Source organism: Pezoporus occidentalis, unplaced genomic scaffold, assembly GCF_034315485.1.
Source record: "Pezoporus occidentalis ecotype Australia unplaced genomic scaffold, CSIRO_AGI_Poc_V1 ctg298, whole genome shotgun sequence".
In the NCBI taxonomy this organism is placed as follows: domain Eukaryota; kingdom Metazoa; phylum Chordata; class Aves; order Psittaciformes; family Psittacidae; genus Pezoporus; species Pezoporus occidentalis.
Window position 1 is genome coordinate 304,739 of NW_026914918.1, and position 13,151 is coordinate 317,889.

Consider the following 13,151-nt stretch of genomic DNA (forward strand, 5'->3'; position numbering starts at 1 on the left):
AGTGCAGTTTGAGGTACTTGCAGATGCTAAAGCTAGCACTCAGCAGTGAGTCACTGAAAATAATCAGCTGTCCTTTACCTGAGCCTAAGAAACCCCTGACTCAAAGGTTACTCCCAGATAGCCTTCACACTGGCTTAGAAGGGGAAAAATGCAAGAAGAGTAAACAACAAAGTAGTGAAGATCTCTTTCACCTACCAGGATGTTTCTGGATGCTAAAACTCCTGCAATTGCAACCTGTGTGACATGAATCCCACATCACATGGGAGGAGAGGCTGCAGTCATATACAATGCCTTCAGTGGCTTTACTTGTGGAGGCCAGACACAAAAAACAAGTTACTGCTCATCACTCAGACCACAGCAACCATTTTTGTGGAGGCTTCCATCCATGCTAATAGTGCAGTAATTCACAGTAATTCCTCCTTCAGTGAGGTGTACATTACTTCACGTTCACTGGGAGTAAGAGCAAGTGTACCTGTCTGTGCAGATGAGCTGTGGCTGCTTGCTGATTTCCCTTTGCCAGGACACAGGTGAAGGAGAAATTTTAACTTACCAGTGTATCAAAGCAGTGGCCAAAGGAGTTAGTGAAGATGCTAGTTTGCCAAATTCAAAATAAAAGGTTCCATTTGAATTTTAACTCCCCCAAAAACCTCTAGCCTGCAAACAGTTGCTAGGCACTCTCTGGCAACTGGTCTTAGTAATGCCTACTAACCTTGTAGAAGGCAAAACCTTCCAGCTCCGCTGCATAGAGAGTGTTGAGCTGAGTGGGCTTGAAAATGACACGGAAGGCTGAGGACTTCAAAGGTGGGATGTCGCACATTTCAGGGCTCACTTGGAAGGCACTGCCATGGCTTAGAGTCCAGAAAACAGTGATACTTCCTTTGGTGTGATTGGTCACACAGAGAGGAAGTGGTTTTACCTTGTGAAGCGGCAGGCAGCAACCAAAATCATACTCCCTGGGGCTGACATTAACATGAGGGGGAAACAAGGCCATGTCGCTGGTTTCACCATCGTAGAAATATTCAGTCATAGAGTCAACTTCAAAGTATTCTTTAGGACGCTTGTCCTGAGGGATCTACAGGATGGAAACATCTGAATGTGAACAGGGAAAGTGTGCCTGTGGGAACCACCAGGCACTACAGTCCTGATTACCCTCCCAACAAGAGGGCATGCACTTCAGTAACAGTTCCCAGAACAGGTCAAAGTCTATGCTTCAGGGAGGCTCCTGTTTGCAAACCAGTCCTCAATCTGAAACTACACAAACGAAAAGAAGACTCTGACTGAGGTAAAGCCAGAAAGTGGATTACTGCCTGAGCTTGGTAAAGATAGTGTTGGTATGTGCTGGGAACATTAACTAAAGAAATCATTCTGGCACCCGCACGTCCTTCTAGATCTGTTTGGCCAACACAACAGAAGCCCAACATCTGCAGAGAAAAGCACAGGAGAATCTTAGATTCCAGGGAGAACAGATCATACCTCGGGGAGCAGCATGAGGGCTCCCTTTTCATCCATCTGCAACTTCCCATCCTTCAGCATCGCACTCACAATATCAGGGGGGTAGAAGGTCAGCCCTCTCACCATGTTGGTTCGGTACCAGGAGAGGTGTCTTGCCTGAAGGATGGCTGGCTTAGCCGTGTCTGAATGGCAGGTACCAAAAAAGTCCACATACAAGGGTTCCTGGGAAAACACCAGAAAGAAAAAGAAATAAACAGCCCTTCTGTGATGGCTTTGAAAGTTACACCATTCCGGTATCTCATTTCCCATGCCTGGGAAAAGCTTATCTTATGTGGCCCAAGAACTTTCTTGAAACTGGAGTGAAAGTTAAAGATGCTGAGTGCACAGCTGTACAGCTAAATTTGACTCAGAGACCTAAACAAACAGGAGCCACTGAGGATGCACCTCACTCTACCCATAAGCATTACTAACTGCCTGTCCACATCAGCCCTCTAACTGCTCATAGGAACCTGCACCATGGGGATTCTGCTCAACAAGAGCTTGGGTCCTGCACTTGGGTCACAACAACCCCATGTTGTGGCTTGGGGAAGAATGGCTGGAAAGCTGCCCTGTGGAAAAGGACCTTGGGTGCCGTTCAACAGCCGGCTGAACATGAACCAGCAGTGTGCCGAGGTGTCCACAAAGGCAAATAGCATCCTGGCTTGTTCAGCAGGACTAGAGAAGTGTTCTCCTTCTGTGCTTGACACTGGTGAGGCTGGACCTCAAACACTGTGTTCAGGTTTGGGTCCCTCACTACAAGAAAGACATTGAGGTGCTGGAGTGTGTCCAAAGAAGGGCAACAAAACTGGTGGAGGGTCTAGAAAACAAGTCCTGTGAGGAGCAGCTGAAGTAACTGGGGTTGTTTAGCCTAGAGGAGGTTCAGGGGAGCCCTTATTGCTCTCTACAATTACCTGAAATGAGGTTGTAGTGACATGGAAGTTGATCTCTTCTTCAAAATAAAAAGCCATAGGAAATGAGGCCTCCAGTTGCACCAGGGAGGTTTAGATTGGATATTAGGAAAAATTTGTTCACTGAAAGGGTTGTCAAGCATTGGAACAGGCTGCACAGGGAAGTAGAAGTCACCATGCCTGGAGGAGTTTAAAAGATGTGTAGATGTGGTGCTTAGGGACATGGTTTAGTGATGGACTTGGCAGTGCTAGCTTAATGGTTGGACTTGATCTTAAAGGTTCTTTCCACCTTAAATGATTCTATGATAGGTATCAATGGAAATGCAGTTGGAAGAGATCTCTGGGGGCTGCTGAGAGAGGCAAGCCTCAGTGGGTTATATGGGAAGATCCCTCTGAGCTATCACAGCGATGAAGCCACCCTTTGCCTCTCATACCTGATGGTGGACAAGGCACACCACTCTGCGGTGATAGCTGATGGGGTGAGTGGGTCGAAAGGTCACCTTCAACACTAGTGTTGTTGTGCCCTCCAAGACTCCACAGGGGCGATCCAAGGAGAAGACGCTCCCTGTGACACCAATATCAAATTGGTAATAGGCTGGGACATCTGAGGTGTTGCTGATTTCCAGCATCCGCATCAAACTTTGTCCAAGGTTGATCCAGTCAAAGTCCAACGAATCTTGATGCAGGGACACCGAAGGACCTAGCACAATGATATGCAAGACAGATCTGGAACCTGTCCTAGCTGTTTTATCAACATGTCACAACCCACTGCTGCACTTAACTGATCTTCCCAAACCGGAATCACCTCATCAGCAAACCCACCAGTCCTAATGTCCAGCAAAAGGCAGGACAATCACTTCTAACAGTCTCACATCTGTCTCAAGCAAGTATAAACCCCAAACGGTACACCAGGGACAACCTGGAGCTGAGCAGAAGGTAAGTCTGTGACTGAGGGCTGCAACAGTCCCTAGTCCTTCCTCAAGCACTAGCCCTTCCCCTGCAGTGCTAAGAAGACGACAGGGAGAACAGGGAAGGCTTTCACTCTGGTACCTTTACATGAGCCAGTCACCTTCAGGACAGTCTGCAGGAGGTATCCAGCAGATGTGATAGTGAAATAGTCAGTACTGTGCTCTCCTACTATCTGAGGCTGAAATTGTATGCACAAGACCAGCTTCCCTTTGGCAGGGACAATGCCATGGGACACATCACAAGAGAAAACATGATCTTGAAGCAGAGGATCTTCTGCTCTTTCTATCCTACATGGTGCATCAACCTGCAAGCAGAAAATAAATAGGTTAACAAAGGAGCCAACAAGAGCCAGGATGGCCCTGAATGCAGGATACTAACCAGTGAAGAACTGGGTTTTCAGCAAAGCTGAACACCACCAAGAACACCAAGGTTACCGCAGCACAGCATGGGAGTGCTGTGCAAACCTCTGCCACCCTGTCCTGCTGGAGCACTGGGAGTACTGCTGGCAGCAAGCTCCCACAACGTGCTCACAAGTCAATACAGGAGAATATCCTGGTGATCCCTGGAGTTGGAGTGCCCCTCTTGGTAGGGTGGAGGATGGCTCAAGGTGACTCCAAGGGCCAAAGCAGCTTAAGTGACTGCTGTGAATGGGAGACAGGTAGGTAGACAACAGGTACTTCCACCCACAGTTCCACCTTGTCTGGGGATCCTTTCACAAAAGAAAGGACTGGCACTCTGATACCTTCCTCAAGTCCCTTAGAAAAAAAGGATCCTGGTCTTTTCATGGGGATGTTGACCACCATTGCAGTGTGAACCAGAACAGTACAACAAATGACTAGGTCTTTGCCTCTTCCGAGTTGCAGAGCCTGTGGAGCGCTCAGCACTGCTCAGCATGTTAGCAGTCTCTGAGTACATCTATCTTTTCGTGGGTTGAGCTGGTACAGAGAACAAGGTGCCCAAATACAGCTCACTTGACTTTCAGAGCAGTCCACAATTCACAGGGCTGCAGTCCACTGAGGACAGCAGCAGATCCATCAGCAGCCTGGGACACATACATGCCAATTTAAGACTGCCACAACTGTCACAGGGGACTGATGGGCTTGTCCAGTGTGAGTAGGAGAGCTGCAGGGTGTAAAGGACAACAGTGGCTGCCTGATCTGGACCAAGCACAGTGGGAAGAAGACAGGAACTGTCATACCATGCTGCACATGGATGTACCGTTAGCACTGCAGCTGGAAGGCAAAGTTGAATGGCCTGGTTGGTAGGGGAAGGCTCATCAGCTCTGTTTTACTCACATTCCCATTTGGAACAGCATTAAGGGAGATACTCAAAACCACATATCCCAGGGAAGTGTGCCAGCATGAGAACTTCTCAGAAGTCTCCCACTCGACATACCACAGACATGTTGAAGATTTCTACACACTTCTCCACAGTTGTCCCCACTGGCACTGATCCAAAGCACAGCACATCCTGAAACTTTCCAGGTTGTACACCTTCTTTTTCTTCCCCTACCACATTCACCTGCAGATAGGGGTATTTGGCTGTTAAAGGGAATAATATATTGGGTTAAGAAAGAGAGGTGGAATTTCCATCCCTTGAAATTCAACGCTCAAGTGGAAAAGCCTCTGAACAATACCAGGTAACTCTGAAGTTAGATCCAACTTTGAAGTTGCCCCTGTTTAGAACTAAACAATCTCCCTTCCAGCCTTAACTTACTAAACTCAGTCACATCTTTCATCAGTAGCCATGTAAGACACTTCAGGGAAGGACTTGCTAATCAAACCATTGCTTATTCTAGCTTGAATCCAGAAAGCTTCAGAAGTTTTCCTCCATCTCTCTGTCTAGCAGAGACAGACAAGAGAGACTGAGTGCAAAGACCAGGAATTTCTGGAGGTTTCCGCACTGTGCCAGTGAACTTCTCTCATTTTTGCCCCTCTGTCAACTTAAGCAGGCTCCAGAAATGTTGGTTTGGCCAAAGCACGCCACAGTGCGTATCAGACCCTGTGTCTTTTCAGATCACATTTTCAAATTGGCAAAAGTACATTAGAGAATTTCACAGGGCACTTTCAAACCACAGACTTCATTTGCTCATCAGTAGGCCGAGCCAACTGTGGCACAGTCTCAGAGCACAGCACCTCCATTTATCCCTGTGGAATGCTATTCCATAGTTTGGGATGATACACACTTCTTTGAATGTTAAATGCAATAAGGACTCACACAGGGCTTTTAGCTGGATAGTCCTCTTTCGTTTCTCTTCACTTCCAAACCAGCATGTTGCTGCTACATCATACACTGCAGCCACCTTGGGTTGGAAGACCACTTTGACCATGCACTCAGCACCTGGGTTCAGTATGCTGTAGTCAGGAATCATGTAGAAAGGGCTTGGCGTCTCCCAGTGAAACACAGTGACGAGATCACTAGGAAATGGAGACACATCTTAAGTGGACAAATGTATCTATAGCTGCCTGTGCAATCACACAGAGGATGGACCTTCCCAATAGGTCGTTCAGTTAGGATGTGAAGCAACCACTGTTGAATGGCAGAATCCCCAATGCACCTGGCCAAATATGTGATGATGAGAAGAAATTTGTCTCTAGTTGCTGCAAATGCTCTGTTCACACTTTCACGAATCTTAACTATTATATGTAAGGACTCTATTAATGACCATAAAATTTCTCAGCTTCATCATGTGACAGAAAAAAAAAAAAACAAACACCAAAAAACCCAAAACCAAACCAGCTCCAGAATGAAGTATTTGCTTTTACTTCTACTTAATTGCAAGTGAACATTTGTTCCTCTGTTATATGCCCAGGTGAGAAGAGAGGACCAAGCTGTTTTCTTAATACCTCATTCAGCTCTCAAGAACTCACTTTTCTTGTTTGATTTGTGCAAAGAACATGATACACCACCAGCTTTTCATATTTTATTGATTCCAAGCTGTGTGTTACCATTCATATCCTCCACCACCACCCTGGACCTCTCAAATAGAACAAATGAATTCTCTAAGGGGAGAATGAATCACTTGAAATGGTTTCTGGCTGACACCTTGCCCTGTTGAAGGTACATGTGCCCTCAGTCCTTTCCACCTGCCACTACAGAAGGTGACTTCTTTGGGGAGCACATTTCCCAGCTAGTAAAAGTTATTCTGCTCCTGCTGTAAATGGTTGGAAGTACACCTCCTCCTTGCCTGGGCACTTTTTCACCACACTGCTTTCTACAATACTGCCCGAATGACTGTCCTTCCCTCATTAAAATAAGACAGTCCTTGGTACTTGCAAACATCTTTGCTTCTAAATGATGACTCTAAGTGCCAGAATGCTGCTACTGCTTTGAGAAACTCCATGAACCTAAGAGCAGGCACTGGGAAGACTTCAATTTCTGTATTGCCTGCCTCCAAATTAAAAAGTTCATCTCCAGCACCAGAAACTCCACTGCCATCCCTACAGCATCCCCGTGCTGAGGGAAGATTGGTCAAGTCATAGAAAGATTTAAATATTTCCAGCTGAAGTATTTCCAGCTCATCTCTCCCTGCTCAGCTGGGCAGGCTGCCTTTGACTAAGCAGAAGCCCAGACCTCTGCTTTGAATGTGGGAAGTTAATGGGACAGCATGTTGGTCCCCAATTAGTTCATGTGCATGAAAAGGTTCTCAGCATATGCTGGAAACAGACAAGATGTGAAGTGCCAAGATGTGCCCATGGCGAGATCCAATCTGCACCACCATTTCTGCTGCCTTTTCTGCTATGAGCTCAGAGAAAACAGGTCTGCTGCCTGTCAAGGCAGCCAGCAGATCCAAGAACTGGAAGGAGCTGCATTCATTGGAGAATCCAAGAAGATGGCAAAATATCTGACAAAACAGAAAGGGGCTCTGCCCAGCTACATCTCACTCACCCGATGTTGCGCACAGGGAATGTTATCTCCGTGACATTGTGGACAGCACAGGCAGGCAACTGGACAGCAGCTGGGAAGGACAGACAAGGGTGCGGGAGCGTAGCACGCAGGGTGACAGAGAACTCACCCTCATCCTTCTTAAAGCAGATGTTGTCTTCGTACTCCCTCTGCACAGAAAAGCAAGGGGATACAGCAGTTAGATGGGCTCCATCTTGCAGGTACTACAGCTCCTCCCATGCACACCCATCACCTAGATCTCTGAAAGTGTCAGGGAAAAAAACATCAGCAACAGAGGCACCAGAAGAGGTCCCTGTGCAGGAAGGAGAGCATCTGAAGAGCTGAAAAGAGGCAGGCACTGAGGAAGGTGCTCAGGCATACTCCTCACTCTGTCAGGGAACACACAAACACCCTCAGAATGAGCAGTTGAAGTCCACATTTGTTTCACTTGAATCGTTTTGATGCAGAAAGATTTCTTTCAGTGTTTTCAAAATCTCCATTCAGCTAAACTGAAGCATGCACAATATTTCTTTGAGCTTCACAAACACAGAAATATCATTTTGATTAAGTGCTTTGTCAGCTAGAGACCTAAGCAGATAACACACAGCTTAAAGATGCAGCATTGACAGGACTGTGTACAAATAGCCCCAGGACATCTGCTAACCAGCCGAGATAGAAGGAACTGCAAGATACATGTCTTCCATGCTCCCCAGTTGTTACCTTTTCTGAGTACCAATTATCAGCTAAGAGACCTTGGGCACTCAACACACACAGTCCTTGCTCTCTCTAAGAAAGGGAGCCTCCTGCTCCACTGGTTAATGGATGTAGACGAGCTATTCACTAAAATTGAATGAATACGAGCTATTTCATAAGAGCAACACTGAACAGTTCAGAAAAATCATGATGCTAAAGGAACGGGGTACTGGGAATTTAGCCAGTGATCACACTCCATGCCTAGGACTGAGATTCACATCAAAGACATACAGCTGTGGACAAGAGCCAGAGATCAGCGCTCAGAGCCAAGAGAGACACCAGAAACAAGCTGAAAATCAAGAAAAAATGGATGGGAAAAAGAATCAGGAATCACCGCTGTTAAAAATAAAGCTTAAAGAAACCCACCCCATCCAAAATAAGGGAGGCCCTTCACATATGCCTTATAGAAAATCAGTAGCCCTTCAATGTACAGGCTTTGGGGTCTCCTGTAAGAAAGCAGAGAGTGAGCCCCTCAAACCAAGGTTCTGCACTCAAACCACCCAGCTGAGTTTCCCTGGAATGAAACCAGATGTGGACAGTTCAAGTGCTTTATCTTACTGATTTCATGGCCAGAAGAAGCACTTGAAAATCTGGGAATACTTTTTGTGAGGATCCCTCTCATAGCTAATGGCAAACTCTGCAGAGAAGTCAGGGGTTAAGGTTCTCTGAGGTGCTAACGTGAGGAGAGCAGGAAAACCCCAAGGCCCAGCCTTTCTCTGCTAAAACCTTCCCTAAGGACTCATTCGTTTAAGTGAAAACAAATCAGAAAGGACAAGAGAGGCAGAGACCCACTGCCCCTCTGGAGGCCAGCCTGAGCACTGAGAGCAGTTTTGGTATTGCCACTTTACCTTTTCAATGGGCCGGAAAATGATGGGCAGAGTTAAGGACATACCAGGTCTCAGAATGATCGGCTGTGGAAAAACAGTGAAGAAGAATCTCGTGGAAGGACACCTAAAGATTGAAATCAGAACAAGATATTTTGTCTGAGTGCATAGAGCTGTTGTTAAGTTAAACAGCATAAAAGAGAATGGAAAACATCAAACCCTCCAGACCTCACAATTAGAAGCACTTCACACAGCTGTACCATGGTAGCAAATCAGCAGACACAGGGGCAGAACCCAGGTGTTCTGGAAACCCATTCCCAGCTCCTTGAACAATATTTTACATTCCCAGACCATGCAGCATGAGCAAAACACATTGGGCAGAAACAGTTTCACAGCAGAGAGGGTCACAGGGAGTACTGGAGTGGCTCAACATCCAGTGGATCTCCCTGGAACAATGGTTTTAGGATACACTGGCGACTGGCTGGCATACATCCACAATTAAAATCTCACCAGACTGGAAATGCTCACAGACAGAAGTATCAGCAAAACAGAATTACAAAAAAAAAAAAAAAAAAAAAAAAAAGGATGTTTAATTTAAAATACTTCTGCCAGAAACAAGGGCTGTAATTCCAAAGCTTCTGAATTACCAGGTTTCTCTCATGCTACGTAAGTGTGCATGCGCTGTCTCCAGCTGAATCTGAGAAAAGGTGCTGCTGGGACTGATGCAGCAGGAGGGATGAAGATTCAGTGAGAGCGTGAGGAGAACAAAAGAGAATGAAACTTCCACGCACCTGTAGCTCAGCTTCTGGGTTTTCTCATGAACATTTTTCAAGATCAGGTGTTTGATGGTCTCTTTTCCAAGCTCCCAGCCATGCCACCTGAGTGTTTTGGTCACCTCAATGCCCCAGAATACTCCTTTCTTCTTCTTTGCCTTTCCTGCAGACAGCTTAGGGAGTTGCAACGGGGACATTAGGAGTTTGGTAGGGAGGGGAAATCACTCAAACAGCTGTTTCTCTATGCTAAAGGTTCCCGACTCTAGCAAAGGACTGGAGGAGCCGCCTTGCAGCGAAGGCTGTGTCCGTAGGGGACACCTCCTGGCCACAACGCAAACAACAGCTTCTAAAGGATACCAAGGGCGAGTGAAACAAAGCCTGAAGGGCTTTTTGTTTTTGCCGCCTCCTTGCCCTGCCAGTAAATCACCGCACCGCAGTGACACCTTTGCTTCCCCACTCACCTTCCTGGTGCAACCATAGGACAGCCTCCGAAAAGCGTCAGAGTTTTGGGACTCGCCATGCGCCTGAGCAAGCATCTGAGAAACCAGAGGCAGAAGTCCTCACATGCTGCTCCTGCACCGACAGCCTTTGCTGCACCGCCGGGCCTTCCTGGGGCTCGGGATGGCACACCTCCCTGTAGTGTTCCCAGTACTGTCCCCATACTCCCAGCTGAGCCCAGCCTCACTCACAGCTCAGACCCCTCTGGCAGAGCTCCCTTAGGCTGTTATAGCAGAGCCCTGTGAAGCCCACGATAGACCCACAGAGCCTAGTGGAGCAAAGCCCTCTCTATAGCCTTGCCTGGCCCCCTAAAACTCCAGATCGATGGCTGTGGCACTGCCTGCTCCCTACAGCACGAGCCCGGCTCCCTGGGGCACGACCCACTCCCCTGTAACACTGCCTGGCCCGCGCTGCCGAGCCCGGACCACGGGTCACCGCCAACCCCGGGCCCCCGCCGCCAGCCCAGCTCCCTCAAGCCCTGCCTGGCCCCACCTCGGCTCCGCTGGGGTCCCACCGCCCCAACGAGAGCCCTCCTGGGCCCGGCCGCTCAGCTCCACGGGAAGCCGGCCCGCGTTGCCATGGGGACCAGACGCGGCGGCGTCGTCTCCCGGAGCAACGACGGCGGCCGCCTCGGGTCAATCCCCGGTGAGGGCTGCCCGCGGCGACCACCAGGGGGCAGCAGAGGGACGAGAAGAGCGGGAGAGATGAGGGGGAGATAGGGGTGAGCGGGGCAGATGGAGGGGTGCAGGGGAAGATGGGGGGGCTCAAAGTCAAGTGGAAGGGTGCAAGGAGCAGATAGGGAGGTCTCATGGGTGCATGTGGCAAATGGAGGGATGCAGGGGGGAAATGAGGGGTCTCAAGAGTGCAGGTGAAAAGTTCTCACGAATGTAATGGGGGAGCTGAGGGGTGCAGGGACAGATGAAAAGGGGTGCAGTGGGGATATGAAAGGGAGCAAATAGTGCAGGGGCAGATGGGGACCGGGAGTTGATTGAGGACAGGGAGATGGAGGGGGGCAGGTGGTAGATGGAGGGGTGCAGGAGATGCCGGGGTGGAGGAGAGAGCTCAGGGCTGATAAGGATGGATGCAGGGGAGGGAGATAGCATACAGCTGAGTCAGCAGATGGGGTGCCATGAAGTACGTGGGTGCACAGGATGGGTGGGTGAGGAAGCTGTGGAACTAAGTTTGGGGGCAAGAGAGCATAGGGTGCAGCAGGCTGGAGTGCTGGTGTAAGAGTGGGTTGGCACCTTAACTAGGCCAGGTCACCGTGAGCTCCTTGGAGCATCAGACACAAAAAGTTGTGACCACTGCCACGAGAAGTTGTGAGGCCAAGAAAGGCAAAGGGACACAGGGGGTGAGCCCTGGCTGCACGAGCCCATCCCAGCTATGATTCCCATAAGGTACCACCACCACCATGGGACACTCCTGCATCTTCGCAGTGTCCTGGAAGGCCCTCAAGGAGCAGGAGGACCCCCGTGTCTTTAGTGAGGAGGGCCAGATAGCCCTCCTGTGATGTGCAGGCAGCAGTGGGCAGGATAGCAGGACTGGACATGTCTCACAGCGCAGGGAGGGTGCCAGGGCAGAGGCAAGAAGGAGATGCAGCTTTAATGGCATTTGTCAATGTTCACAATGTGAGTCATCCAGCTCAGCAGCTGTAAATCTGCGCCCCAACTTCTCCAGCATCAAATCGTGTCCTCCGTCCCCCCAGCGCTGGATGAGTGCTTGGCTCCTGCAGAAACAACCTCATAAATAACAGCAACAAAACAAACCCTTCTGCAGCCACAGCAGGCCCGTGTCCACCAGACGTGGGATGAACATCTCCCATCCATCACTTTAATGATTGTACTCTGGAAATTAAACCTGTCATGGCCCATCAAGGTGAACGTTTTAAGCGTGTGACATCCCTTCAGCTCCGCTCCTCCTTCCTGACACTTTTGTTGTTGCTGTTCTTGCTTTCCTTCTCTCCTTTTCCTTTCTGCCCCTGCCACCATTTCCCCCCATCTCACCCCCAACCCAGTGTGTCCAGCTCCAGCCTGTGGTCCTCTCCATGCTCCCCCACTGCTGCAGGGTCAGGCTGTACATCAGTCGAGTAGTAGAGATGTCTTTGGCCCTGAGGCTCCAAAAATCATGGGCTGGCATCTGCCAGCATCTCCATGCCCAGACCTGTGTGCCTGCTGTCGGGGGCACAGCTCCCCTGGAGCAGTAGATCTTTTCTGTCCTGCTGTCCCTGCAAGGGCAATGGTAGGGAATTGGGTACCATCCTTTCCTAGTTCTCTCTCCCATTCTCCTTTCCTGCCCTGTCTCTCCCCTCCTCTACATTTGCTTCTCTCCTGTACCATGTTAGACCAGGCATCACAGGCTCCTGGCACTTGGTCCCTACTCTGGCTCACATCTTCCTCTTTAGAGCAACAGCTGCACCTCCTCAGCACCAGAACGCCCCCACTGGGCATTGCCAGGATCCGGACACCTCCTTTGTGGGCACTCAGGCCCTGCCGTGCACTGGGATGGGTTGCCTGGGGACAGGGGACCCGGGCACCAAGGATTCCACAAACCTAGGGGAAAGCTGCTGAGCTGCCAGCAGCCACTGCGGGTCACTGTTACCCCACACTCCTGTGTGTCCTATCCATCCATCCATCCATCCATCCATCCATCCATCCATCCATCCATCCATCCATCCATCCCTCCCTCCCTCCCCATGCTCTCCCAATATCTACTTCCCCTGTCCATCCCTCTGTCTCAAAAGCATCACATCTGTCCCTCTGTCCAGGACGCTGCTCCACAGCAGTCCCAGCCCCAACCCTGCAAGGTGACAGCCCCACACCAACCCTCACCTGCCCCGTCCATTGCTGACTGGCTGCCAGAGGTGACACGGGGCTCCCCAGGGGCTGCTGCCCTTCAGCAACTCCCACCTCACGGCAGGTTCCGTGGGCAGGCAGCATCCCTGCCACTCTCAGGCAGGGACAGGGAGAAGGTGATGTGTCTCACTGGCAATAAAGCCATTATTGGGGCAGGAGGTGATGGAAGAGATGCTCACTTTCCTCCTCATGCAGACG

At 49.6% G+C, this 13,151-nt stretch overlaps 1 protein-coding gene across 9 annotated transcripts in view; it reads right to left on the bottom strand.

Moving 5' to 3' along the window:
- The window catches only part of CFAP65 (cilia and flagella associated protein 65), a 32,281-nt gene extending 22,128 nt beyond the window's left edge, over nt 1–10,153 (bottom strand). For 6 of the 9 annotated variants that reach the window (XR_009966285.1, XR_009966282.1, XR_009966281.1 and 3 more), the window contains exons 1-10: nt 10,065–10,153; nt 9,622–9,776; nt 8,855–8,957; nt 7,257–7,423; nt 5,586–5,785; nt 4,764–4,909; nt 3,450–3,672; nt 2,834–3,099; nt 1,474–1,674; nt 710–1,072 (exon numbers count right to left, since the gene is read on the bottom strand). Coding sequence is in view for 2 of the 9 variants with exons in the window: in XM_062626806.1 (XP_062482790.1) it covers nt 710–1,072; nt 1,474–1,674; nt 2,834–3,099; nt 3,450–3,672; nt 4,764–4,909; nt 5,586–5,785; nt 7,257–7,423; nt 8,855–8,957; nt 9,622–9,776; nt 10,065–10,139 (1,899 nt within the window). In the remaining 7 variants the exon portion in view is untranslated. The remainder of the gene's footprint in view (nt 1–709; nt 1,073–1,473; nt 1,675–2,833; nt 3,100–3,449; nt 3,673–4,763; nt 4,910–5,585; nt 5,786–7,256; nt 7,424–8,854; nt 8,958–9,621; nt 9,777–10,064) is intronic. The other 3 variants (XR_009966287.1, XR_009966284.1, XR_009966283.1) reach the window with 2 other exon arrangements.
- Nucleotides 10,154–13,151: the final 2,998 nt, after the last annotated feature.